Source organism: Motacilla alba, chromosome 11, assembly GCF_015832195.1.
Source record: "Motacilla alba alba isolate MOTALB_02 chromosome 11, Motacilla_alba_V1.0_pri, whole genome shotgun sequence".
Taxonomy (NCBI): Eukaryota; Metazoa; Chordata; class Aves; order Passeriformes; family Motacillidae; genus Motacilla; species Motacilla alba.
In genome coordinates this window covers 8114381-8138866 of record NC_052026.1, presented here as the reverse complement: position 1 = coordinate 8138866, position 24486 = coordinate 8114381, and the positions used below count along the sequence as shown (strand labels likewise).

At 47.0% G+C, this 24486-nt stretch overlaps 2 protein-coding genes across 6 annotated transcripts in view; both read left to right on the top strand.

Annotated features, from left to right (window-relative positions):
• The first annotated feature begins 7489 nt into the window (after positions 1-7489).
• On the top strand, positions 7490-10996 carry CBLN1 (cerebellin 1 precursor). Its single transcript, XM_038148486.1, has 3 exons — positions 7490-8086; positions 8303-8422; positions 9592-10996. Exons 1-3 carry the CDS (start codon positions 7820-7822, stop codon positions 9787-9789), a joined length of 585 nt encoding a protein of 194 aa, XP_038004414.1. The 5' UTR covers positions 7490-7819; the 3' UTR covers positions 9790-10996.
• Positions 10997-12594: 1598 nt separating this feature from the next.
• LOC119705778 overlaps positions 12595-24486 on the top strand; it is a 29993-nt gene continuing 18101 nt past the window's right edge. For all 5 annotated transcript variants that reach the window (XR_005258313.1, XR_005258312.1, XR_005258311.1 and 2 more), the window contains exons 1-2: positions 12595-12989; positions 13618-13930. Coding sequence is in view for 1 of the 5 variants with exons in the window: in XM_038148550.1 (XP_038004478.1) it covers positions 12706-12989; positions 13618-13930 (597 nt within the window). In the remaining 4 variants the exon portion in view is untranslated. The remainder of the gene's footprint in view (positions 12990-13617; positions 13931-24486) is intronic.

The following is a 24486-nucleotide window of genomic DNA, read 5'->3' as shown; positions in this document are numbered from 1 at the left end:
GTATTCAGGGTTTTGCCCCCCCCCCCCCCCTTCCCCTCTTTGCTACTGAAGTAATAATTTTTAGTTGATTATTTTTATCTTTATCTCTAACAGTTCAACCCATTCCTCTTACCTCTACCCCTGCAGGTGCTCATGGAAGTTGAGAAGACCTGCACCAGCCGTGTCTGTTGCCAGCAGGACACTGCAGCATCCCCAGCTCTGCTGAGGTGCCAGTGTGTGTGAGGCACAGAGAGGGTATCCTGGGATGCTAATGTGTATGTCATGTAGTGCTTGTATGCCACGAAGATTTTGGAGGATAGAATAGGGAGAATTTATTATTTTCTTTAGAAAGAGCTTTTCTCTTCCATCGTCCCTTGAGATCTCCTCCTCACAACAAGCTTGGGGTGCAGTGTGCACTTCTCTCCCTTACAAAGGCTCTGCTCCTTTTCAGAAAGGCTTCCAGAAGGACACTGACACTACTGAAATCCCACTCAGTCTGCTTGCTTTTAGCAGCCCTACTCGACTGCCCTGCAAGAACAGAGAGGAAATTTTCCCTGCTCTCTGGAGTAAGGTCCTCCATTACCATGTCACAAAAGAAAACAGGCAGCTTGGTAGCTAAGGAAAACTGCTGACTTTAAACCTGAAGTAAGGCTCTATCATTTACACTAATGAGCTCACTGGTGGGGACTTTGTAAAATTTTATCATAAAAAGTAGCTGTAGTCAGTGTTTGATATAATTTACTATTTTACTTTTTTGCTGAAGATAGACATAACTACTAATCATTTTCCCATTCAAACCTGAAGAGAAATAAGTGCAGGAAGAACTGTCCCAGTAGAAATTCAAAGATCTTGTAAGTAATCCATTATTATTAATTTTTTTTAACCGTGGGTTGGTCTAAATTCTTCTGGGAAAGGCTATAGAAATTTTAAACCGGCTGAATAGCAAATAAGTTACTCAGAAGAAGCTGGTAATGAACTACTAATATTTCAGGATTTTAATTGTTTGTGGCTTATGGTTACAAGCTAACCTCCTAGATCTGATAGTCCTGTCAGATTTGATTTCTGATGGAAGAGTGCCCTGGGATGCACCCTGGGGTAGCCCTGTATAGTTTCTGAGCCAGGTACCACATATGCCCAATATGTGCAGTGAATAAGGGGAGGTATCTAACAGGCTTTGTTATTGTAGACTGTCAGAGAGGTAAATGACAAGGGTTAAGGAAATCTCTCAGCTACTGTAAGTTGCAAAGACCTAAACCAGTTGCTCTCTGGCTGGAGAGAGCAACTGTGCTATAAAACTAGCAAAAATGGAGGAAAATGAAGGGGTGAAAGCAGGCAAAGAGGAATAAAGACGTCTCCAGCTAAAGGACTGGACAACAAATCCAGGTTGGCATCCATGTGAGCAATGAATGAAGTTACAGCAGGTTTTTTCTCCTTCTCTGTCTTTTGGTTTTTGTTTGGTTTTCTTTTCTCTGCCTACTCCATTTGAGGTGTTTAGCCTGAATCACAATCACTGGTTCAACACTTGTAAAGGTGACCAGAGATGCAATACAGTGCATGGGCTGCACTGCCTGTGAGCACTCACTGCTGCATGCAGACCAGAAATAAGTCCTAATGAAATATTCCACATGGTGCTTGTCCCCCTGCAGCCTTGTTTTCTGCTTGGGCCAGCTGTGTTTCTGCAGTGCTGTCTCAGCCGCCTCATCCTCTGAACAGTTGTGGATTCATGGCTTCAACTCATTCCTTTAACCACTTTGCATTTTCCATGAAAATGTCAAATGCATGATTGTTTTATTTTTGTCTTCTAGGGCTCATAATTTGATTTTAATTTCCTGGTACCTTAAAGTTTATCTACCTGTCTCCTTCCCTCCATCCTGCCATCCCTTTGTACCCAATACAGAAGTGCAGAAGTTTTGTTCTTGCTGCTTTTCCCTGAGAAGAGCAGCCACTAGAGGGAAAGATGCACATGAAAAATTCCCCTCAGCACCTCTGGGGCTTCCTTCGTAAGGCAAAAAAACCCTAAAAAATCAGAATATTACCCAGCATTTGTAAGGTGATCTGATTTATCCTTTCAAACAAACTGTATTGAATGAGATTATTTTTAGTATTGCAGTTGCACCGTTCATCATGAAACACAGCCAAAATTAAGGGCCAGGAAAAAAAAAATCATTGGCTAAATTACACAGAGGAGATTGGATTACCTGTTCAAACAGAGCTCTTAATTCTGTGTATAAATAGAATCCACAAATACAAGTGCACTGCAGTAGAAAATAAAGCCAGCCAACATCCCCTAATAACCCTTAATTATTAAGAGTTTCAGTTAACATTTGGACAGCTTTGGTCTTAATTCTTTTAAGTTTGAAGAGGCAGCATGACCGAGGTGGCCCCATTTACAATTACAGAGAGCACACACGCTGTTCCAGCCCGTGCTGGCTTTAGCTGAGCGCTCTCTGGCAGCTTAGGCTGGGATTTTGCCCTGTTAAAATACAATTACCTATCTGAATGGCAACTAATTTCCAGTTTGAGTTATTCATTTGTAACAATGCACTTGTTTCAACAGAAGTCCATGACAAGAAAAACAAATCGAGCTCCTGACCTTGGCATCATCGCTCACTTAGGAAATTTTCGTACCTGAAAGAAAATCTGCTGATATTCCACGTAAGTTATAAATTATCTCACATCATCAGTCAATACAGCAACAGAGATCTGTTGCTGTGCATGCCATAAGTAAATGCAGCTGTAAAACAGACATCTCAAAGTAAGACTGAAATCCAATGTTACTATAAAAAAAAAAAAAAAGCTTTATAGTGCTATTCTACACATGGGCATTTACTATTGTATAAACCAGAATGTTTAATATTTGTCTCAGGGATGGGGTTTTCAAATGCCCCAAAATAAAAATTATATTTTCAAATAAGTGAGAATATTAACTCACTTTCAAAGCAGTGAGTTAATATTCTTTCCCATCTCTAAAGTTGCCCTATGTAATATATATGTGAGATCAGAAGTCAAATACTGTATTGCAGGCAGGCAGTAAAATTCAGCAGATGAAATTTATTATCAAGTTATCTTAATAAGCTGTGTTGTTTTTCAAACTATACAAGCCTGGTATAGGGCCTGTGTAGCCCAAGGACCCTTCAAGGTAGATAATTTGACATTAATTTACTGCTGCAATCCCCACTTGGTTAAGACTGTGTAACTCTTTCCCCTTTGACCTTCTCTTTGTAACTACCTGTATCCATCAAAAATTCCCACTCCTGAGACTCGGGTTTGCCAAAAATGTGAACTGCAAGAGTTGAATTTTTATTTCAACATTTTGTCATTTTTTTTAACATTACGAAACACATGAAGGCACAGGGAAAACACTAAGCTTATATTCTTTGATATTCTCTGGCCAGAAGTGATATCTTAAAGTAAAAATCAGAACTATTTTTCTATAGAAAAAAAAAAAGTGCATGATTAATGTTGCGAAACAACCTGGTTTCATTTGCTCAAATAAAATTACAGAAGGTTGAGACAGGAATATACACAAATGATCAGCTGGCTGTTGTCAGGCACACACCTCAGAAAGCACAGGCACTCTCTGGGGTCCATCCCTGGCCTGGTGCTGCTCTCCCCTTAGCCCCAAACCTGTCTGTGCCATTTTTTGTTTTTTCTCTGCTGAGTACGACCTGCACAGGCAGGCAAGAGGCACAGCAAGTCCTGGGCCTCTTTTATTCTACAGGGTGGAGCATTACAGATAATTCTGCTGGATGGCACCCTAGCAGTGCATCTGCTCCTGCTGCGCACTCTCTCAGTGAGCTCAGCCTGCTCTTGAGATACCTTGTTGCTTGCTGTGGAAGCTGAAGGTGACACCATAAGCAAATCACCATAAATACACCATAAATACATGCAAACCTCTCTTACAACAGCAAATCAGATTGTTCTAGATAGAGCCCAGTATGGATCAGCAAGAGCTGGTTCACTCCAAATCTCATTTTCACACATCTTCAAGACTTCGTACAGAATCCCAGCAGATGCTTGGGAAGACAAGTATCTTAAGTTTATATGGGCATATATAAACTCCTGAATTGCTTTTTGCTGCTTATAGTTCATAAACTAATATAGCAGTGAACAAACTGCATTTTCAGAATTGTGAACAAAATGCATTTCATATAAGTTATCCAGTTATGGACCAGACCTTGCATTTCTTACTCAAAAAGGATTAAATCAAAAGGGAAGAAGTCTGCGAAAGGTGAATTTATACACAGCAAGCTAAACTCTTGCTAAATTATTCTCTTGAAGGAAATATAAAGGTTTCCAGTAGATTTCTCCGTACATGTTTTCAGAGAAGCTTATGCTTGTTCCCCTTAGAGACTTTCTTCATGAGTGAAGCTGAAGTTAGATGTGTAGTGAGACTGAGTTTTAAGGATAATTTTCCTAAAATAGGATTAAGGCTCACTGACACCGTAATGGAGGGCAGGTAAGGCTGCTGCTTATTGGCTAAACTATATTTTGGTTTCTACATATAAAAGTTCAGTACCTATGAGCTTTAAGCTTGCTTCTGTAAGAGGTAAAAAAATTGTTATTTTGGTGTCTCCATAGGTTTTTGTTTTTTTTTTTCTGGCACAAAATAAGCAACCCTCTCATGATCTGAGCAGGACAGTGACCAGTCCTGAAGTGGTGCTCTAGGGACTTCACAAGGATCATTCAATTATTTTTTTTTCTGTCCAGATTATTTCCAAGTTGTTTGTTTGGGGTTTTTTGGTGTTGGGGGTTTTTTGTTTGTTTGGTTTTGGTTTTTGGTTTGTTTGGTTGGGTTTTTTTGTTTCTTTAACTTTGGGTGAAACATTAGGGGAGTTCTACAAACTCATAGTCTGCAGTCAATCTGTCAATATTGGGGTCAGGGCGAGTTACCACACAATGGACAGTTCACATTTTTTTGCCACATCCACAACAGTTTTTTCTTAAAAGCCAACACCAAAGAGCTCCGCTTGACAAATATATCCATTTCAGACTAACATCTACAATGCCTGTTACAGTTTGTTAATACCTTGACACCATTTCCAGTGTATCTCAATGACCATTGCCCTCTTGGATCTCAATGACATTGACTAACAATGCAGTTTGTAATTAGATGTAGCTTAATTCCTGGCCCTCGGTAAGCATCTGGATTTGCAAATTTCCACTCCTAGATGGGGAGCTCTTTGCCACACATCACTAATTATACCACGTGCTTATGTATCAGTCCCTACACCCTCCTGCTGAGCCCCTCTGCTTTGTGCCCAGAGTCAGAGACTGTTGTCAACACAGAGAGAATCAACACAACTGCCTCGCACTGCGTGTGCCATTTAATGAAAATGAAGTCAGGTCTAATTTGCATGGCAGGTGTTTCTTTATTACAGCAGAGCTGCAGAAGCTGGGTGCTGCCGTGCTAGTCAAGTGGGCAGGAATGAAAGTCACTGACAACGAGGGTGTCTGGCACAGGAATCCTGGCACCCCCTGTCTGCCTGCCCGCCTCCTGTGTGAGGTAAAGTGACAAATTTGTTCATGTTTCCAGGTGCCCCTGTTCTGGCTCTTTCTGCTAACTCCATCCACAGAGTCACTGGAGTACTCAAGGAGCTTGGGGGGTAGGAGGCCCAGCCAGCCTCCTGCCAAGGGGTCACCACACCAAACACCTTCCAGCTCTGGCAGACCTTCCTGGACTCAAATCCACGAGCTGCACCTAAAGAGCTCTATAGCACAAGAGAATTGATTTCTATCATGCACAAGAAGTGTCTTACAAGAGAAATACATGAATATTTTTTATGAGTCGTGTGCTTTGAAAGAGCATGTATGTTTGAGTCAAGCATTTAGAAAAATTAAAAGGGCAGCGTCATGCTCCTTCCATTTCCATTTCCCCAAGTCATTTCACCAAAATTACAAGAAGGCAAAAAATTTTCACTAATTTTTATTTGGTTTAGCCTTATTATTACCCCTCAGAAATATAAATTTTATTTTAAAGTTTCTGATTCTGATTTCAGACTCAGTTAAGGCTGTCAGCAGCAACAATACATTGTAAATCTTAAGCTCGTGTCTTGAAGTAAAACCTAACACGCCTTCTAACAGGCTGTGGCTCCACCCACTCACTTTCGACTTCCCAGGAGAATTTTTGTCTCTATTTTATTAACTCCCCAACTCCTTTCTGACCACTGTTCTTTCCCTAGAATCATCTTGCCGCTACATGGATTTCCAGACCGCTTCGCTGCCGAGCATCTGTAGCGCGGGGTATTTTGACCCTCCCTAGGAAGCTCCTGATGCCATTGGCTCCTGCTACATCCCGTCCCCTCCGAGCCAGCCAGTACCAACCCACGGGCAGACCGATACTTCACAGACTGTCTGAACAACTTTACAGACACTCATTTAACTTAGCAGGGCTGCTATATGAATGAAGTTTTATTTATGGGAGTTTTCAGAGAGAGATCCCAGGTAAAAAAACAACTTAGGAATCACACAATTGGAACAGCACAATGAAATAAAGTAAAGCATTTACCAAAATTTATAATGATTTGCACTGGAGCCCAGTTTTGGACGACATTCAGTTTCCCAGAGAAGATGCTAAAACTCCATAAAAGTTTTTATCTCTGAAGTTTAACTTTGTAAACAGATCTGCCAGTTAGAAAATAACTGTTCCAGCCGTTTATTTCTAATCTCTTCATTTACAATCCCGGGTGATGATTTTTTCACAACACATCCAGAACGAACACAGGTGTCAGACGTCCACCGAGACAAAGCAATCTTTGCGCTTTAGGAAACAAGGACAACCCCAAACCCGCGCTGCGGGCTGGTCCCATGGCGGGGCAGGGCACGGAGTCCCGGCCCGGCGGAACTGTCCCTGTCAGCAGGGCGCTCGGCCGGCCAGCAAAGGCTCTAGACGACGTCGGAGTTTCTTGCTCGGGAAGCCTTGCGGTTTGTTCCTCCCCGGGATGCGAGCGAGGCGGCTGGAGCAGACAGCGGAGCCTGACACTGCCGAAACGGGGCCCCGTGGCATGCCATCCCTCGGCGCGATCTCCGGCGGGAGGGGCGCGGGGTCACAGCCGGTGATGTTCTGGCTGCTTGGAGGCGGCGGCAGGCCTGCGCCCCGCCAGCAGCCCGCTCCCTTCCAGCGTACCTCGCCCGGCTGCACCGCGGAAAGCCGCGGCCCCGCTCCGCTCCGCCCCGCGGGCCCTCAGCCCGGCTTTGCCCGACGGCCCGGTCCGAGCTGCTCCGCGGGAGTTCTCCAGCCCCGCCCTGCCTCCGTGCCCCAGCGCTCCTACCTACGCGGTGCGGTGCGGTGCGGTGCGGTGCGGTGCGGTGCGGTGCGGTGCGGTGCGGTGCGGTGCGGTGCGGTGCGGGCGGCTGCCGGGCACCTGCTCCCGCGCCCGGGCCCGCGCCGCCCCACAAAAGCGGCGGCGGCGGGCGGCGGCAGGCGGACTGCGCGGCCATTGGCGGCGGCGGCGCGCGGCGGGCGCCGGTTGGGCCGGGCGCGGCGGAGGCGGGCGCGGGGCGCTGACGCCAGCGCGGGGCCGGTGGGGAGGCGGGGCCGCGCCCCGCGCCGTCTTTGTGCTCGCCGGCAGCCCCGGCAGCGCCGCCGCCTCCCGCCGCCTCCCTCAGCCCCGCTCGGCGCGGCGGGCGGCTCCCGCTCCGCTCCGAAGCGCTCGGTCCCCGCTCCGCACCGCAGCGCTCCGCGCCGCGCTATGTGTGCCGGCGCTCCCGTGCCTCCTCGCGGCCGCTTCCCACCCGGCGGGGCGCGCTCGGCCCCGCTCTGAGCGCGGCGGGGCAGGGCAGCGAGCGGAGCGGAGCCCGGACGGTGCCGCCCGGCGCGGAGCGAAGGCAGCGCGGCGCCATGCGGGGCTCGAGGCTGGGGCTGGGGCTGGGGCTGCTGCTGGGCGCGGCGTGGGTGGCTTGCGGGCAGAACGAGACGGAGCCCATCGTGCTGGAGGGCAAGTGCCTCGTGGTGTGCGACTCCAACCCCACCTCCGACCCCACCGGCACGGCGCTCGGCATCTCCGTGCGCTCCGGCAGCGCCAAGGTCGCCTTCTCCGCCATCCGTAGCACCAACCACGAGCCCTCCGAGATGAGCAACCGCACCATGATCATCTACTTCGACCAGGTGGGGCGGGCGCGGCGGGGCTCGGGCGCTCCGGGGCGGCGGGGCTCGGGGCGCGCCGCCGCGGGAGAAGTTGCCGGGGCCGGTGGCGGGGCCGGGCCGGCGACGCGCCGCCCCGCGGGGCCCTGCCCGCGGGAGGGGGGGCGCTGGGAGCCGGGGGGCAGCGGGGCTGGGCGGCAGCGGCCCCGCGTTGGTGCTGACGGTGCCCTTCCCTTACAGGTACTAGTGAATATCGGCAGCAACTTCGACTCGGAGCGGAGCACTTTCATCGCGCCCAGGAAAGGGATTTACAGTTTCAATTTTCACGTGGTGAAAGTGTACAACAGGCAAACCATCCAGGTCAGCCCCGAGCGCCGTCGCCGGGCTCCGCGGGCACCGCGGGAGGGAGCGGACGGGTCGGCGGCCCGGCGGGGACGGGGCCGTGCGGGCGGCGGGGCGGGACGTGCCCCTGAGCCGCCGCGGGAGCGCAGACCTGCGGCGATTCTCCGCTCCAGGGGACGGTGCCCAAGGGGCCGCGGAGCCCCGCCAGGCCTCCGCTCGGCCCCTCTCCGCATGAGCCGTCCCGGGATGGGAGGTGGTCGGCCGCCTGCCCGCTTGTCCGGGCCCTCGGACTGCCCAGTGCCGCGGAACGCTGGCGGGAGCATCCCTGCACAGAGCCCGTAGGAACGGTGGTCCCTGGCAGGCTTCTCACCCGCTCTCCTATGGCAGAAGGTTTCATAGGGATTTGGGGTTCAGGGAGATGCCTATGGCATGGAAATGGTAATGAATCTGTGCTTGTCTATGCAGCTACCCTGTATGTACCTGCCTTTTCTGTGGGGTTTGATGCATATGCTGCTCTAGGTAGGGTTAATAAATTACCGGCCTGAAGCCAGGTAGTATCATCAAGACAGGAAATCTGACTGTATAATGATGCACTTTGCAAAGGTGTATGGACAGCTGTATAGCACCGTTCTGGTGCAAGTGGCTTAACACCTTTAGCTTGGGCAGGTAGTGCATTTTTAATGTGGGGTGTGCAGTCCCGGGATCATTAACGCGAGCTTAGCAGACCTTATTGACTGTGTTGTGGCATATTGTCTTTGCTGCCTAACAAAGGAAAACTACCCCTTGAATACACTTCAAAGGCCTGACTCTGGCGGCTGTGGCTCTGCTCCTCGCTGTCTCTGAGGTTTCACATAAAGCCATCTTTCAATAAGTACAAGCAGACCTCTTTTCATAGCCTGAAAACACAGGCACCCTATTGAAATTCTCCAAAATAGGATCAATGTCCTGCTTTATATGCACCGGGTGTTTTGATGTGGTTGTGGGTCTAAAACAGTGGTGAAAGACTTCTTCCTTTGGAGTACATACCTTAGCTGGGTTTAGACTGGTATTTCTTTTTTATGGGGCTGGAGTTTCAGCTGTCAGAAGAGGCCTTTCCTTAACTAAGCATTTTGCCTGTTAGGCAAGCCCCAGCGGTATCATTGTCTGACTTTAATTGACAGAGGGCTTTGTTTTATCTTGCTCTTTAGGTGAGTTTGATGCTAAACGGGTGGCCAGTGATTTCTGCCTTTGCAGGGGACCAAGATGTGACCCGAGAAGCTGCTAGCAATGGAGTACTGATTCAGATGGAGAAAGGAGACAGAGCTTATCTAAAACTGGAGAGAGGAAACTTGATGGGAGGCTGGAAGTATTCAACATTCTCTGGATTTCTAGTGTTCCCGCTTTAAATCACTTCTCATCCAAGAAAAGGGAGAAATCTCTTACAAATTCCCAAGTCAAAGCTGGGTTTGAAGAGTCATGGACAGCAGACTTTTTACATTCAAATATTAAAGAAGCTTAATCCTGCTTAGGTTTGTGTACACCTGCTTTGAAGAATTACTACTTATTTTTGTTGTGTTGCAGCCAACAGGCGGGAGACACTATAATTGATCAAACCCCCATTTATATTCTTCTCTCTCCTCCCACAAAATTAGTTCCCATCTCTGTGTCATTGGTGTAATCTGCCATTGTTCCCCCATGGCTTCTGCCTCACACAAGTAGACTTTAGATATTTTCATTGTCCTTTACAGCATATTTTGTAGTTTTGTTTTTAAAACATGTTAATCTTGACTCTTTCTCTGAGTTTAACTTTTAAAAAAAGAAAAAAAGTAAAGTATTTTTTGAATACATGGATGCCATGATGGAAGGGAAAATGCAATTCTTGCTGTATACTGGCTGGCAAAAGGAAAAATTTCTACATGAAGAACTATCCACAGCCAAGGCTGACTAGAGTATTTCAATATTTCTATGTAATTCTGAGTGATTGTGAAATTTAAGGCTGCTAAATGTTTTGATGCTTGTTTTGCTCTTGTACAACGTGGCCCAACTAAACGCCAGGAAGTATATTGAACTTTTACTATTACTCTGTAATATATGTGTGAATATTGAAAATTAATTTTTGCTTTAATTCAATAAAGTTTAAATGGGACTTTTATTTTCCTTAACCAGAAATAAGGTTTCTCAATGCAGGTAGGTCGGGGGAGGAGGCTCGGCGGGGTCCCGGGGCTGCTGCAGCGGGAGCGGCTCGGGGGTGGCCCCGCTGCCCGCGGGTCCCCCGCGCGGGTCCCCAAGCCCTGCGGGCCGTGCCGGCAGCCCGAGCGGAGCCGGCGAGAGGAGGAAGTTTTGCGCCATCTCTGCTACCCACTTATTTATAGCATTTATCTGTATTATATTCTCTAAACCAGATCGCATTTTATACGGCTGCCTAAAACCACCTGACCATGTGCACTCGAGGCTGGTACTATTGATTCGCTGGTATTATTTGTTTACCGTCTTTTGAAGATATAAATACTATAATTTTGCAGTACTCAAAGAGATTACTACTTTTATTAAAAGGTGCGTACCGAGGATTTCGATTGTATCTAAACTTCAATGTGAAATAAATCGGTGAAACGACCCCCGGGCTGTGTGCGTGGCGCGGCGGCTGCAGCGGGGCTGCCCCGGCTGCGGCACCAGCGGAGCCGCGCGAATCCCCGGCTCCCGGGAGGCAATTTATTCGCTCCAAGAAGGGAGGATTAATACGAGCCCAATAAGCAACGCTTCTCGCTTTATTCACAGGTTCTGCCCTGGACACAGACCGGCGGGGCGGGCGGGGACGCGCTCCGCGAGGGGCGGCGGTGGGGAGCGGAGCGGGGTCGGCCGGCGCCGGGAGTGGCCGCGGCCCTTGGACTCCAAGTGGAACACACCAGCCTGCTGCCAGCTCCTGCTCTGTCCCCCTGCGGCGCAGGGGCCAAAACGCCTTCGGGGCCCGCGGGTGCCGCCTGGCCCAGGTCGTGCTTCGCGCCCCGCAGGAGCGGGGGAGGTGCGGGCCGGCCCTCCTCAACCCCGGCCGGGAGCCGTGCGAGGGGACAACCGAGACCTGTGGAGAAGGAATAATGACGGAAAGCAGCCGGACTGCGTTCGCCTGGAGTTACCAACTGCTCAAGACAACCAACACGTCGCATTCTCCGGCCGCAAAGCTCCTCTCTCACCGCGAGACTCTTTATTACTCCCTCCTGAAGCCTCTCACCGCGCCGCCTCCCTCCCGCCCGCGCCCCCTTCGCGCCCTCCGCTCCCGAACAGGTCAGGGCGAGAGGAGCCGCCCTTGCCTCCCGTGACCGCAGGGGGAGTGGGGGAAAACAAAAAAGGCGGGGGGAAGGAACAAAAATTATTAGGTTGCAAGAGAAAGGAAGGCGGCCCTGTGACCTTCCCGCCTGATCGCGCCGGAGCCAGGCAGCAGCTCCCGGCTGGGCCCGCCGCGGGGGATCCCAGCGATCGCCGCAGGTGCGGGGGCTGATGATGCTGATGCTTGTCTTTTGGTTGTTTTTTTTATTTTTTTTTCCTTTTCCCTCCTCTCCCTTAACTCGAAACAAATAAACCCGCCACCTTCCGCTGAAAGTTTTCCCCTGGTTCTGAGCGTCTCATTAATATTGTGCAGCTGGATATTACATTACTCCGATCGCAGCAAATCACTGCTCTGCGGCTGTTATAAAACGCCGCCGTGGCTGCTTGAAACAGCTACGTCTGCTCCGCGCCCGCGCGGCGAGCCCCCCGCCCCGCTCAGCGATGCTCCCCTCAGGACCCCGCTGCTCGGCGGCCCCGGGCTGGGGCGGGAGTTGCGGCGCCCCGGCTGAGGAGGTAAAGCCGCTGCCGCCGCCCCAAAACCCCCGTGGCGCTCGGCCGCCTCGCCGGGCCGGGGAGCCCCTGCCCGTGTCCTGAGCGGGGGCCCTGGCCCGGGACCCCGCCCCGGCTCCCTGGAGGGCGGGCGGGCCCCGCCGCCTCCCCGCCCCAGCTCGGCCCGGAGCCCCCCCGGCCGCGGTGCTCGGAAGCGTGTCCAAGCGGCGGCAGGGCTGTTCCCGGTGATTTACTTCAGCAGACGCGGTGTGTTTAAAACAGCCCCTTTCTGCCATCCCTGCGCCCCCGGCGGACAGGGAGAGGAAGGCCGCGAAGGTGCCCCCGATCAGGCTGGAGGGCGCGGGGGGCGGCTGAGGGAAGCCGTCCTTGCCGAGCCCCCCGGGCAAAGAGGGCGCTGGGCTTCCCCAGGCCAGCCGGCCGCACCCACGCTCACAGCCATGTCCCGACGTGGCCGGTGCTTTGGCTCCGTGTTTATGGCGAGGAAATGTTAAATGAGCACCTGGTTGCACCTGCTCACAGCCCGTTCTCATCCTGGAAACCGCCCGCACCTGGGCGGGCGAGGCAAGGCCGCTTTCCTGCCTGGGCAACGCCGGGCCCTGCGAGCCGGTGCTGGGAGGAGAACGGGCTCCGCGGGGGTGACCAAGCCGAAGGAACTGGACATAGGTGCCATTTTAAGCGGCGGAGCCGGACAAGTTGGGGGTATGGCTACGGGCACCGGTGTGCGGAGCCGGAGACAGAAAATGGCCCGGTTTGTCCGGCAGCCCGGCCACGGCCGGTAAGCAGCGGGCGGGAGTCACGAACGCCCCAGCACCGAGGGGTCCCTCGCAGGGAGGTCGTGTCCCCTCAGGGCTCCGGCGGCCTCGTCCCCGGCCCCCGCGGCCGTGGCACTGCTGGGCTGCTCCGGGCTCGGGGCCGCGCTGCCCCCAGAAATGAGCAGCCGCTGCTCTGTACCCTGCTTTAATGTGCTTTCACTTGATGTATGTAATGTCTGATTGAATTTATTGCTGATTAGCGTTGAGCATGAGTTTACACAACAAGAAATTATGTTTCATTCAGTTCATTAGCATGTCTAGTGTTTGCTTTATGAGCATATCGCTAATGGTAATGACCAATGTTGATTGATTTCTAATGCGAATATAATTACACAATGTAGGGGAATTAAAGGGAAAATCCACATTTTTATTTGTTGGGTTTTTAGGGACGGCGTGTGGGGGCGAAGGGGGTGCACAGGGAGAAACAAACCAACTCTCTTCTGCGCAAACGATGAGAAGGTACAGATTAATGACTCCAGCAGGAGATGGGGAGTTCTTCTGTTGGTGCAACAGAAGAACAAGTTAAATGCAGTTAACGCAGGGAATAGTTAATGCACACTCGACATAATTTTCCCTTCGTCTGCCCCCCAGGTACATCTGGAAGCCCAATAAGTTCGTTTGGAAGCGGCCGTTCCCGAGGAGCCAGCAGAGGCAGGGCTCCGAGCGCGGCCGGGCAGCCGGCTCCCTGCAGCCCCGCCGGCGGCTGCGCGGCTCCGAGGCAGCGCCGCTGCCGAGCGGGGAGAGCTGCGCCCGGCCCGGGGTCAGCGGGGCGGCTCGCCCGGCTCTGGAGCGGCACTGCCGCCCCCGGCAGCGACAGCCTTGCCCGCATCCTTCCCGCGAGCTGGAGACGGAGATCGGCGAGTGCTGGAGAGCCCCGGCTGGAGCCGTGCGAGGGCTGCAACAGGTACGGGGAGCGGAGCGGGCTGGCCACGGGGGGTTTAGAGGCAGGGAGGGACTGTGAGGTACTGTGAGGACTGGGCGTGAGGAAGTTGGAAGCAGCTTGTGTAGTCCATCTGGTGTCTGTGCTTCTGAGGCTGACCTCTGAGAGTGTCCTTTCCGCTGAGAAGGAAAGGCGGCCCGGGAGGGGAGAGATCAGGGTTTTGCTGGCGGCATCTCCAGCGGGATGTGCAGAGGGAGAGCAGGAAGGCTCAGATTCTGAGGAAACTCCTGTAGTGCAGAAATCCTGGGTGGGACACACACGCTTGTGGAACTGTTTTAGTTTCACCCTCAGACAGGGTCAGTGGGTGAAGTGTGGTGTGTATTCCGCTAGTTAAGAGTTGCCAAAAGGCCTCTGTTGGTTGCCCAAAAAGAAAAGAGGCCTTGTGTTTTTTTGGAGAGTGAAACAAGCTGTGTGCCTTGCATGACAGGAGAGGGCTTGGGCAAGGCTGGCAGTAATCAGTCCCTGTGCCTTGGGGCACTCGCTGAAAATCCAGTGTGGGCTGGAGGCAGTGATGCCTGCAGTGGGTGTGCTTCCCCTTCCCTAGTACCTCCTTCCTTCCTTCCTGCTGTATTCCTAGGATACAGGGCACTGTGCTTCCTCTGCTCCAGTGGTCCAGAGTCAAAAGCAGTGTTGATCCCAGTGTGACCAGCTGTGCACATCTGGATGCAGAGCATTCTTGCTCTCCCCCATGACAACTTTGAGTCTTTTGTTGGACAAGAGAGGAAGATAATGCCATTGCCCTTCTGCAGCTTTATACAGCTGGGGAGATGTGCTGTCCCATTTCACCAGTAGCACTTAGGTTCTTACAGTATGGGATTCCTAAAGTGAAACAGTTGTTCTGAACTCAGGATATATCTGGGATTCTAAAAAACCCAGTTTGTAAAATTTTTCTTGGGGAGGGAATTGTGGAGCTATTGGAGAATGGGTCTAACATTGTGTCAGCATGTAGATTTGAAGAATATACCCAAGGGTCTCCTGCCTCTTGTGCCTACATCATTAACAAAGACAGGTTCAGACTAAGTCATGAGTCCTCATGCAGCGTGCTGCTCGTGGTACTCTTGGTGTCGGTGACCTTCTAATTGACTGAAATTCTGTTAAGCTATCTGAAAAAAGAAGACCCGAGAAAGAGATGTTGGAAGAGTTTGAGCAAAATGAAGACAAAAGGTGTGAATAATTGTCATTCACATTGCATTCACATAATTCATGTTGCAAATGGTATGTTCGAAGAAGTATCAGGGCTTCAGCTGCAGTTATATTTCCAGGGTTTGTTGGTTATTTTTTTGTCTACACAACACTCATTCAAGGACTAAAGGTTCACAGGAGGACTCCTGCTTTGTTTGCAGTCAATAGTCCTCCAGCTTGTAGTGGAAATTCTCACTGCATTGTTGGGCTTCATGCTAATAAATTTTAATGTGCTTTCAATGTTTTGGGCTTCAGGGTCATCCAAGTCAGGGCCATCCTCCTTGAGCTGCTTCTATACTGACAGTGTTTTCCAATTTTTCCAGTAGTAACAACCCCTTTAAAAACATAAATATTTTAATGGAAATTAACACAGCCCTGAACCTTTTCTGTTGATAAAATCCCTATGCCATTAATTGCATGACAGCTGGTTTTGGTGTTGCTGTCACCAAAGCAGGTCAATATTTCTTTCTGTTATGAAATAAAAATGCTGAAGCTTAAAAAAAAAAAAGAGTTATGAACATGTCATGTTGCTCACTCTACAATTCTTTCCATCAAAATTTCTTGTATAACTCTTCAGGGTATTGGTCACAATGCCTGATATGTTGACCTGATAAATACCATTTCCACTGAAAGAATGGAGAAGCATTTTGTTCTTTGCCATGCATGTGGTACTGTTCCTGATTTTGTAATTGTTAAAATCTGGTCCACAGGACTTGAGATTTCATGGGTCAGTTATCCTTCCTACTTTGATTCTCCCCAAATTTTTCAGCATGCATTGAATCGTGTTTTAAAATTATTGATTGGCATGGATTCATAATTCCCTTTTGAATGTTTTTGTATTTTCTTTACTTGGTTTAGTGTTTCCTGACTGACAATAGAGCTGAATTTCCCTACAATTCTGTCAGTTGAGGTGGAGGGAAAGAGAAGCTTCTGATGTCTCTCTTTTTAATCTGGTTTTATTGTTCCTTTGCTGTCTTCTGAGTGATTAATCTCACTATTTTAGTCTTCGAAGAGCCTTTCCAAAGGCTCAATTGTTCACACAACCCAGAGGATTGCAGCCTCTAGTTTTGAAACACCTCCTTTGAAATGGCAGGACCAGCTCTATCCAGAAGAGTGAGATGAGGCTCAGCAGTTATTATATCCACAGCAGAGATTCTAATTCCTGTAGCTGTACACTTTGTCGTGAGGCCAACCTCTTGCGGTGCTGCATTGAGCAGAGACCTTCACTGAGTTTCCTGCAATATTCCCAGGCCCCTATTGTGGCTTGAGTAAGCTAATTGAGAGCTCTGCTGGGAATTAACCACCATTAATAAATGTAAACATACCAGCTTTTCATTTACCCTATCCCATACATGAACAATCGCCCAGCTCTGACCAAACTTGGAATTTATTTTTTTTCCTCTGCAGAACTAAGACATCACTGTCTTCAAGCATGGGTTTAACACAGCATTTTGACCTGTGAAAGTCATATTTATTTTCCTAATATACATAGTGGAAGGACTTTATTGACAAGAAAGGACTTTGAAACAAATACATTGAGAGAAAAATCAGCTTTCCTCTATAGCAGGAGGAGAAGGATCTTTCTTTTTTAAAGTAGAGATGCCAGGGGTTAGTTTTAAAGATATGGTTTTAATTCCAGTGGGTCATTAAATGAGTTTTTTCTGCTGACATAAATTTGCATAGCTGTGTTGCAGTGCAGATTCTTGCAACTCATTCTGACTGTGGGAAATTATGGCAGAACTCAGGAAACTGCTGTAACAGAAATCCATTCTAGTCCCATTTCCTGAATTGTTGTGAGCAGTAGATACACTTGCATGAGACAGGGATTATTTGGATCACCAGAACTTCTGAAGAAATACATTCATATTTCTTCTCACATTTCATTTTAATTTTTTCATGGAGCCTTACATAACACAACTGAATTCTTTTGGCCATGTTTTCAAGATCATGTAAGAATTCTGGATAACTGTTGAGATATTCAATAGTTTCAGTGGTAAACACATGGTGGAATGATGCTGTTGTCCAAAAAAATGTTGTTCAAAGATTCCTAGGGTAGGTTGGCTGGTTTGTTTGGTTGTTTTGCTTTTTTAAATAACTGGAATGTCACAGAGGAGTGGTCCAGTGTTAACTGGTGATTGTCATGTAAATTTCTATCACTGTAGTGTAACCTGTTCTAATCCCATGAGAAATTTTCCTCTTTAAAATATTTCTATATTTTGAAGACAAAAAAAATCCATTAAAAGGCATTGATCCTGATATATCAAGGGAAGTATTTGTTTAAATAGTAGTAGTTCTCTTGAAACTGTCAATGGTTTTAGGAAGAAACTGCCTCTCCTCTGTTTGCTAGCAGTTTTTCAGAAGGGACTGAAGATTTGAATACTTGTCCTGTGTGGGAAAGGAAATAGCTGTACTGTTCTAGAGTTGTTTTAAGACAAAAAGAGTGAAGTACTCACAAAAAAACCGTGGAGAACACAATATTGAGAACAAACACAATTTTTGTTTCTGACTGTTTTGTGTCTTTGTGGCTGAGGTGGTCATAGTGTAAGGTAATGTTGGCTCCTGACACCAGGCAAACTGAAGCTGCAGCTCTCTAGGCCAGCTAGTCAGTGCCCACAGGTTTGGTCATGACAGCTTTATGCCCAGAACATGGAAATGCAGCCAAATCCCTTTGGTTATGCTTCAGCAGCTGGGAAGATGAGTCCTGTATAGTCAGAAATCAGCTGCAGAATGGTAATTTTAGTTTAATGCTTTTAATGTTCCCTTACTGTATTGTGCTTTCAGCAAAGCTGAAGATGTTGCAAGTACAACACCGGGGTATGGCTTATAAATTGATATAATTAGGAGCTGGTCTGATCAGTGCTACTAATGTCAGCACATTCCAAAGAAGGCAGGGTTGTTCATTCAGGTTGGCTTCATGTGTATTCTCTCAATTTGAAGCTATGTGAATATATTTTATGTTTTCCAAATTTATCTGTCACATCCTACCTTATGTGACAGCATATCACATCACACTGTGTCCCAGTCTTACTGTATCTACACTGGTGTCTAATGCATGCTTCTGCACAAAGGCTGCTGTGCACTGAGCAGCTGAGTGAGCTCCTGCCTGACTCAGAGGCTTTTTGCTCAGCCCTTTTCCTCTGCAGTTTATGGCAGTTCCCCTCCTGTTACACTGTGGCCAGGTTGCAATAACCTGTGTGTGTTCTGAGGGCAGGGGAGGATGGTGAGAGGCTCCTTTCTACAGCTGAACAGCATGGAAACATTCCTGCAAGCGTGAAGCAAAGGGGCTGTTACCTGGTGGGAAGCACTGAGCACTTCTGGGCAGGCAAGGTAAGTCCTGGCCACACGTGACCAGGGTTAGCAGTTTTAAACCCTCTGCCACAGCAGTTTATGTCCACAACATCAATAATGTGCAACAGTCCTTTATATCTTGAGATATTGTTTGTATATTCCTTCTGTTGCAGTTGCTCATTGGCGAATTCCCTCCACGAGTTGTGCAGCTTTTCAGTTTTAACTGGTTTGGTAATCTTTCTTCTCAAAAGACCCAATAGTTCAGCCTTGCCAATCAGGAGGAGAGCCTCTTGGCTGTGCTAACTGAGTTTGTGCCTGCCTCTGTGTATTGACTTCCTGTCATCTCTGAGATTAACTTAAAATAATTCTTGCCTTTAGTAGCCCTTTCCAGTTTCCTCCACTACCTTGGTAGGTTGTTCGTGCTGTGCTTTTCCTTTTCTAACTTAATTTTTTTTCTTGTTTGGAAGAACCCTGTTGATATTCAGTATTAGGATCTCTGCTGGAAACCAGTAACATGTTCATTCTGGCTGAAGTATTGGTTCCCCACATCTCTGTCTGGCTCCTCAGGAAAGGATGGAGATGGATACTGATATCTCTAGTTACTCTGTTGAGGACCCTACCATTTTGCAAAACACTGAAGTTGAAAGTGTGTCCATGGAGTTGAAAGCAACAAGGTGCTTCCTGATTTTTAAGTTAAAGCACTTAAGCATAAGCTTGCCAGCTCTCTATGCCTTCAGCTAGATAATCCAAGTACAAGAGTTGTTTTATATTTAAGCCACCAGATAAAAGTGGCCTTTTGAAAAGCAAAACATTCCTTTAGAAGGAATCAGAAGCAACAGTCAGCTGCTTTTAGGGTGGATGGCAAAAGTATGTTCGTGAAGACAGATGTGGAGGTTTGTTCTGTGTTTTCATATCAGCCCAAGTGAGCAAGTTTGTTTCTTTGGCTAATATGTTGCTTTAAATAGTGTTGAACCTGGCTGGCATACTGCTGTGTTGTGAAGTGCAATAGCAAAACTCATGGAAGGAGTTGCTCTGCATTGTAAAGTTATACAATAGCTGAGGTTTGGTTTCTGTGTCTCTTTTGCCAAGGAGGTAAATTGTCCCAGTGTCTTTGGCTGCTGTGGTTTACTTTATTACCCACACTGGATGGGACAATGACTCTTCTCTCTCCCACTCGTGCATGGCAAAAGAGCCCAGGAGAATTATCCAATTGGTAGCTCATTAAATAAGTATCCGTCCAGGCTCATGACTGAGCATGAAGTTACTCATGTTTCAGAGTTAAAAGTTACAAGGGAATAAAATTCTTCTCACTAAATGATAGAGAAAACACGGTAGGAGGTATTTTGTTCAGGGAATACAAGCTATTGTCCTACCCTTGTCCAGAAGGCTACATACATCAAACAGAAGATGTCTTCCTTACATTCCAGCTAAATCAATGTTATTTCTTCCAGAACACTGCTGCTTCCGTTTCTAGAGATAAAAAAACATAGCTCACTGTCAGGAGATAATTCCTTCTCTTGGGCTTTCTGTCCTTGACCAGTAGAAGTTTTTATTTTTCTTAGACAAGGAAGCCTTTCTTTATCCCTGGAAGATTAAATTGTCTTGCTGGTAGATCTGCCTTACTGAAGAAATGGAGGAGGAAAAGCAGATAGGGAAGAAATAGAAAAGAAAATAATTTCAAGGTATCTTTATAGTCTCCTATTGTTAGGATGTCAATTACTACCATATATCACCTACACAGCAAACTTGTCATAGCTTGGGGTATTTTTTTTCTCTCCACCTAGTAGAAAATGTATCAGTTATCCATACAAAATCTTTTTTATTGTGGGATTCATCTTTTAAGTATAGCTGTGATGCTCAGAGGGATTTACTTTTTAAACTTCCTATTCAGAAGGATGAATGTTTAAAGATCACAGTTTTTTAAACTCCAGTTGTGCATTACATGGGAATAATTGAAGAAAATTATGCCCTTTTCAGCTTTTTGAGTTGGCACAGCTCTTGTTTCAGGTCCTGATGCCCCACACTACAGAGAGTGGTCATTGCTGGCAAATCCAGCAGTGCATCTGTAACTGGGGGCTCTGATTTAACTGGAACACTCCTTTTGATGAGTGCAGAGTGCTTTAGTCACTGTAAACATGGATTCTCCAAAACAGAGTTTAGGAGTAGAAAGAAGCATTAGGGCCTGAGAAAACCCAGACTGGCTCTGTAAGGGACCAAAAGGGAGGCACCCAGCTGCACCTGGCGGGTGCAGGGTGCTGTCAGTGCCCCGAGCAGCGCCGTGGTTTCTGGGGCTGGTTCAGTGCTCTTTGCTGACAGACACTGCTGGGTGGGCAGCTCTTAGCAGTGGGCTTTGCCTCCACAGCAATCAGACATCCAGAGCAGCAGGAAAGAAGACAGCCACTTATTCACAAAATGCATCGACTTGCAGACCTTAGATACAGATCTTCCCTTCTATTGCTGCTGTGGGAACAAGAACTGCTTGTGTTCCTTGGAGCCTAGGTATTCATCCCACCCTTGGAAGGAGGGCCAGGTCCATCCCTCACCCTGGCAGTGCTTGTGTGACCCTCTGAGAACAGCTCCTGTCCTGATGCTTTACTTTGTGGCTCCAGCATTGACTGTGGCCAGGAAAGGTTTGCCAGGAGGGCTGCCAGCTCTCCCTGGGGCAGAGGGAGGATAATGAAGGGAGCTAAAAGGTGAGAGGTGTCTGCTAGTTCAGCTCTCCCTTGGTCAAGTTCTCCCTCCTTGCTCTACCTAGTTCTTATGTAGAGTCAGTCCTCTATTCCTTTCAATTAGAGCTTCATCCTACTTTTCTGTCCCTTCCAGTTTGTGGATTTTATTCCTCTCTTGAGTCTGTTTCACTTGCACATCTTCTTTGCTTTCATGACTCAGGACTTTTTTTCCTCATTTCCTTCATGCTATGTCATTTGTTGTGGCTCGAACAGTGTCCTTCTTTTCTGAAAGGAAACATCAGTCCAGCAGGAGGATTAAAAGAGATTTTAAAATAAATTCAGAGGGAGTCTCAGAAACTGGAAGAAAATGGCAGCAAGTTTCAATTTGAGCAAGCTTTATTTCTGTCTTGTATAATATAATTCATAATGTTGTCAGTATCTATAAAAGCATAAAGAAAAGGCAGCAGTAGCAGTTAAAAAATAATCAAAGCCCTGTAAAGGATGTAAAATTAAATTTCAAAATAATGTAGAAGAGGAGGAAGGGCCAGAACCCCAAGTAGCAGGCTATTTGGAAAACAACAGCTTTGAAAAGGTGTGAAATAAAGCCAAAAGATGGAAGAAGCTCCCCCAAACCAGCAAAAGAGAAGCCTGTCTAGGCCAGTCTAAGTGAATAGATTAGGAGCTGAAGAGGAAGGGGAGGTTAAGCAGTTTTTGTTTACATTGTACTCAGAAAGAAAAAATAACCACAAACTTTCCTCTGGGTAAAGGGAACCAGAGGGGCAATGACAATACAATTTGATTATATTGCTCCGTGTTTAAAAATGCACAAATAATCTCTCAGCTTTCTTACCAAACTTCCTCTCTGTCTTTAAATAACCAAAAACCCACAAACCACCACAAAATATGAATCTCAAAAATGAGCCATCAAAATGACAGATTCTTCTTTAAACTTACTCTTAGAGGTTAGATCGCAAACTCTCTTCTGCTGTAATGAACACGATTAAAACCATAATATTTCCTTCTATGCCGCCTTGAAAAGTAAACAATTCAATGGAGAATTATAATTATAAAATGTTCCATGCTCTACTCTCATTTAACACTGCATTTCATACCAGCTACAGCTGCTATTACTAGAAAAAGATTTGTATAACCTCTGTCAAATTTCCTGCAAGTGAAACTTTTTCTGCCACCAGTGTGGACCTACAATTTGTGGCATAATCCCAGTGCCTTGAAGATTTATGACCTTTGCTTGAAAGAAAAGCAGAACTGAACGAGATTTGATGGGAGTACATCAATAAAATACTAAGTTGCATCAAAAGACACACCACATTTCGTTTATTTGTCATAAGCATGGTTATCATCATCTTACCCTAAAGACTATTTTCAGGTTATAGGAATCTGCCAAACTTCCAACTTACATAGCAAATTTATTTATTTATTGAGGTTTGCATGTCTCGTGTGCAGCAGTGTCTGCTTCACTGCATATTGCAACTGTTACCTTGAATGTTCTGCCTTGGGCCGTGCAGCATTGGGCGCTGGTGTGTTGGGAACAAGGAATGCTGCTTCCAGTTACACAGCAAGTAAGGAAATGAGTGAATCTTTCCTCATCCTGTGACAGAAGGGTTGCTGCTTCCCAGTTAGCTAAATTGTTTTAAATCTAGGACAGATTTGATTTGGGAAGTGATGAAATCTCAGACAAAACAATGATTTTTAATTTATGATGTGTCAGGTTGTTCCCACATCAGAGTTGTTACTTCTGCTTGGGCCCACTTTTCTCTTTTGCTGGTAGAATGTTAGGCATGTAAGGCTAGTGCATATTACTAATATTGGGGTATTCAAGCCTTCTTTCCTTACCAAATAAGAAAATTCTAGGTTTGCCTTTTCAAACCTCAGATGTTTAATTTTGCTGTTGTGTTTCCACAGTGTCATCTTGGTAACTAATTGGTTTGATTTGATTTGAGTTAGTTCTAAATGTTGTTCTGCAGAAACAGGGAAATGGAAGATCTCTATCCCAGGCTAGAGGAGTAAAGACCAAGCTGTGTGACCACTCCCAGGTAGGCCCTGGGTGTGTCAGACCTGTAAGTTAACTCCAGAGACCCCTGATGGGATGCTCAGCTCTTACATGATACCACTTGCTAATGGGATCTGCCCTTGCAGAATTCTGTTAAGCATAATAAGGTACATATTGGATAAGAATAAAACCAGCCTGGCTTTATTATGTGACATGCATGCCTGGTAATGAATAGAAGGAAGGCACACACCTTCATGAACAGAGAAATTTAATATAGTCTCTTCCTGGAGTTGCACCAGTGGGACTGAAAGTTTATATCAGCATTCCAAGGGCAATAAAAATCTAAATTTAAACTCAAAATGTACTCAAAAGAGTACCCAGAGGCTATGTACTGTTCAAACTTTGTTTAGGTCATAACAGCTTATGTAAAGTTAGTTTATACCAGCAGGTTAGGCTTTATGTTTTTGAGCAGAACCTCTGTTACCAGGAAAGGTGGAGCAAGTGGAGCGGATGCATCTCAAAGTTCGGCTCTGCTTTACTATTGCATTTAATTCAGCTCTGTACTGCTTAGTGCAGAGCTGTGTGGAGAGATCTGTAGCTCTTGACTTTCCTTGTGCAGACATTTTTAAATCCATTCTGACCCGTTCCCCTCGTTAGTCATCTCAGATGTTTGGGTTTTCTGAAAGGGAGAAGTGAAGAAGATGCCAGGTGAGGGTTTGCTATGGCAGGTAAATAAACAGCCAACAGCCTGTTGGTTATAAACACAGACTGGAAGGGCTGACTGTGAGCAGCAGCCAGGTCCTAGCCAGTGGGCCCTCACTTGAGAGTTCCACTGGTCCATTGTGTCTTGTGAAATCTGTCAGCCTGACTTTGCAGAACTGAAGGTTTCAGCTTTTCTTGGAGCAGGTATTGATGGGAATGGCTATGAGATGCTGTGTCTCTGGCTTCTGTAAGAGAAAACTGCAAATTTTCAAGCTTTTAAAATACAGTTTTGGGGAAATAATTAAAGTTACAAGCCACGTTTATTTATTCTTAGGGTTTTTTTCATTCTTTGAAATACTGCTATGGGAAGCATGCTCAATATTTAAGATATTTGATATCACAACAAAGATTGAAGAAGACTAATTTACATAAAAATACCACTTATTATTTGTGAAAGGCCAAAAAAAGTTTCAATATGTTGGGAGACTAATATGCATAAGATATAATCTCCAAAACTGACAGTCTCTAAAACTGCAAATAAGTACACAAAAAACCCAGTTGAAGAGAAATCCTTGCATTTTATAAACAATAAGATATATTTAAAAATCCTCTAATATGTGTCTCTTGATAAAGGTTTCAACTTCTTTTTGTTTCTTCTGCACTTTGCC

What these genes read in the sequence shown, in the direction of transcription:
- CBLN1 (XM_038148486.1), top strand. Translation starts at nt 7,820, where the DNA reads ATGCGGGGCTCGAGGCTGGGGCTGGGGCTGGGGCTGCTGCTGGGCGCG. An exon ending in TGATCATCTACTTCGACCAG is followed by an intron (nt 8,087 to 8,302) that starts GTGGGGCGGGCG and finishes CTTCCCTTACAG; the next exon opens with GTACTAGTGAATATCGGCAG. An exon ending in ACAACAGGCAAACCATCCAG is followed by an intron (nt 8,423 to 9,591) that starts GTCAGCCCCGAG and finishes CTTGCTCTTTAG; the next exon opens with GTGAGTTTGATGCTAAACGG.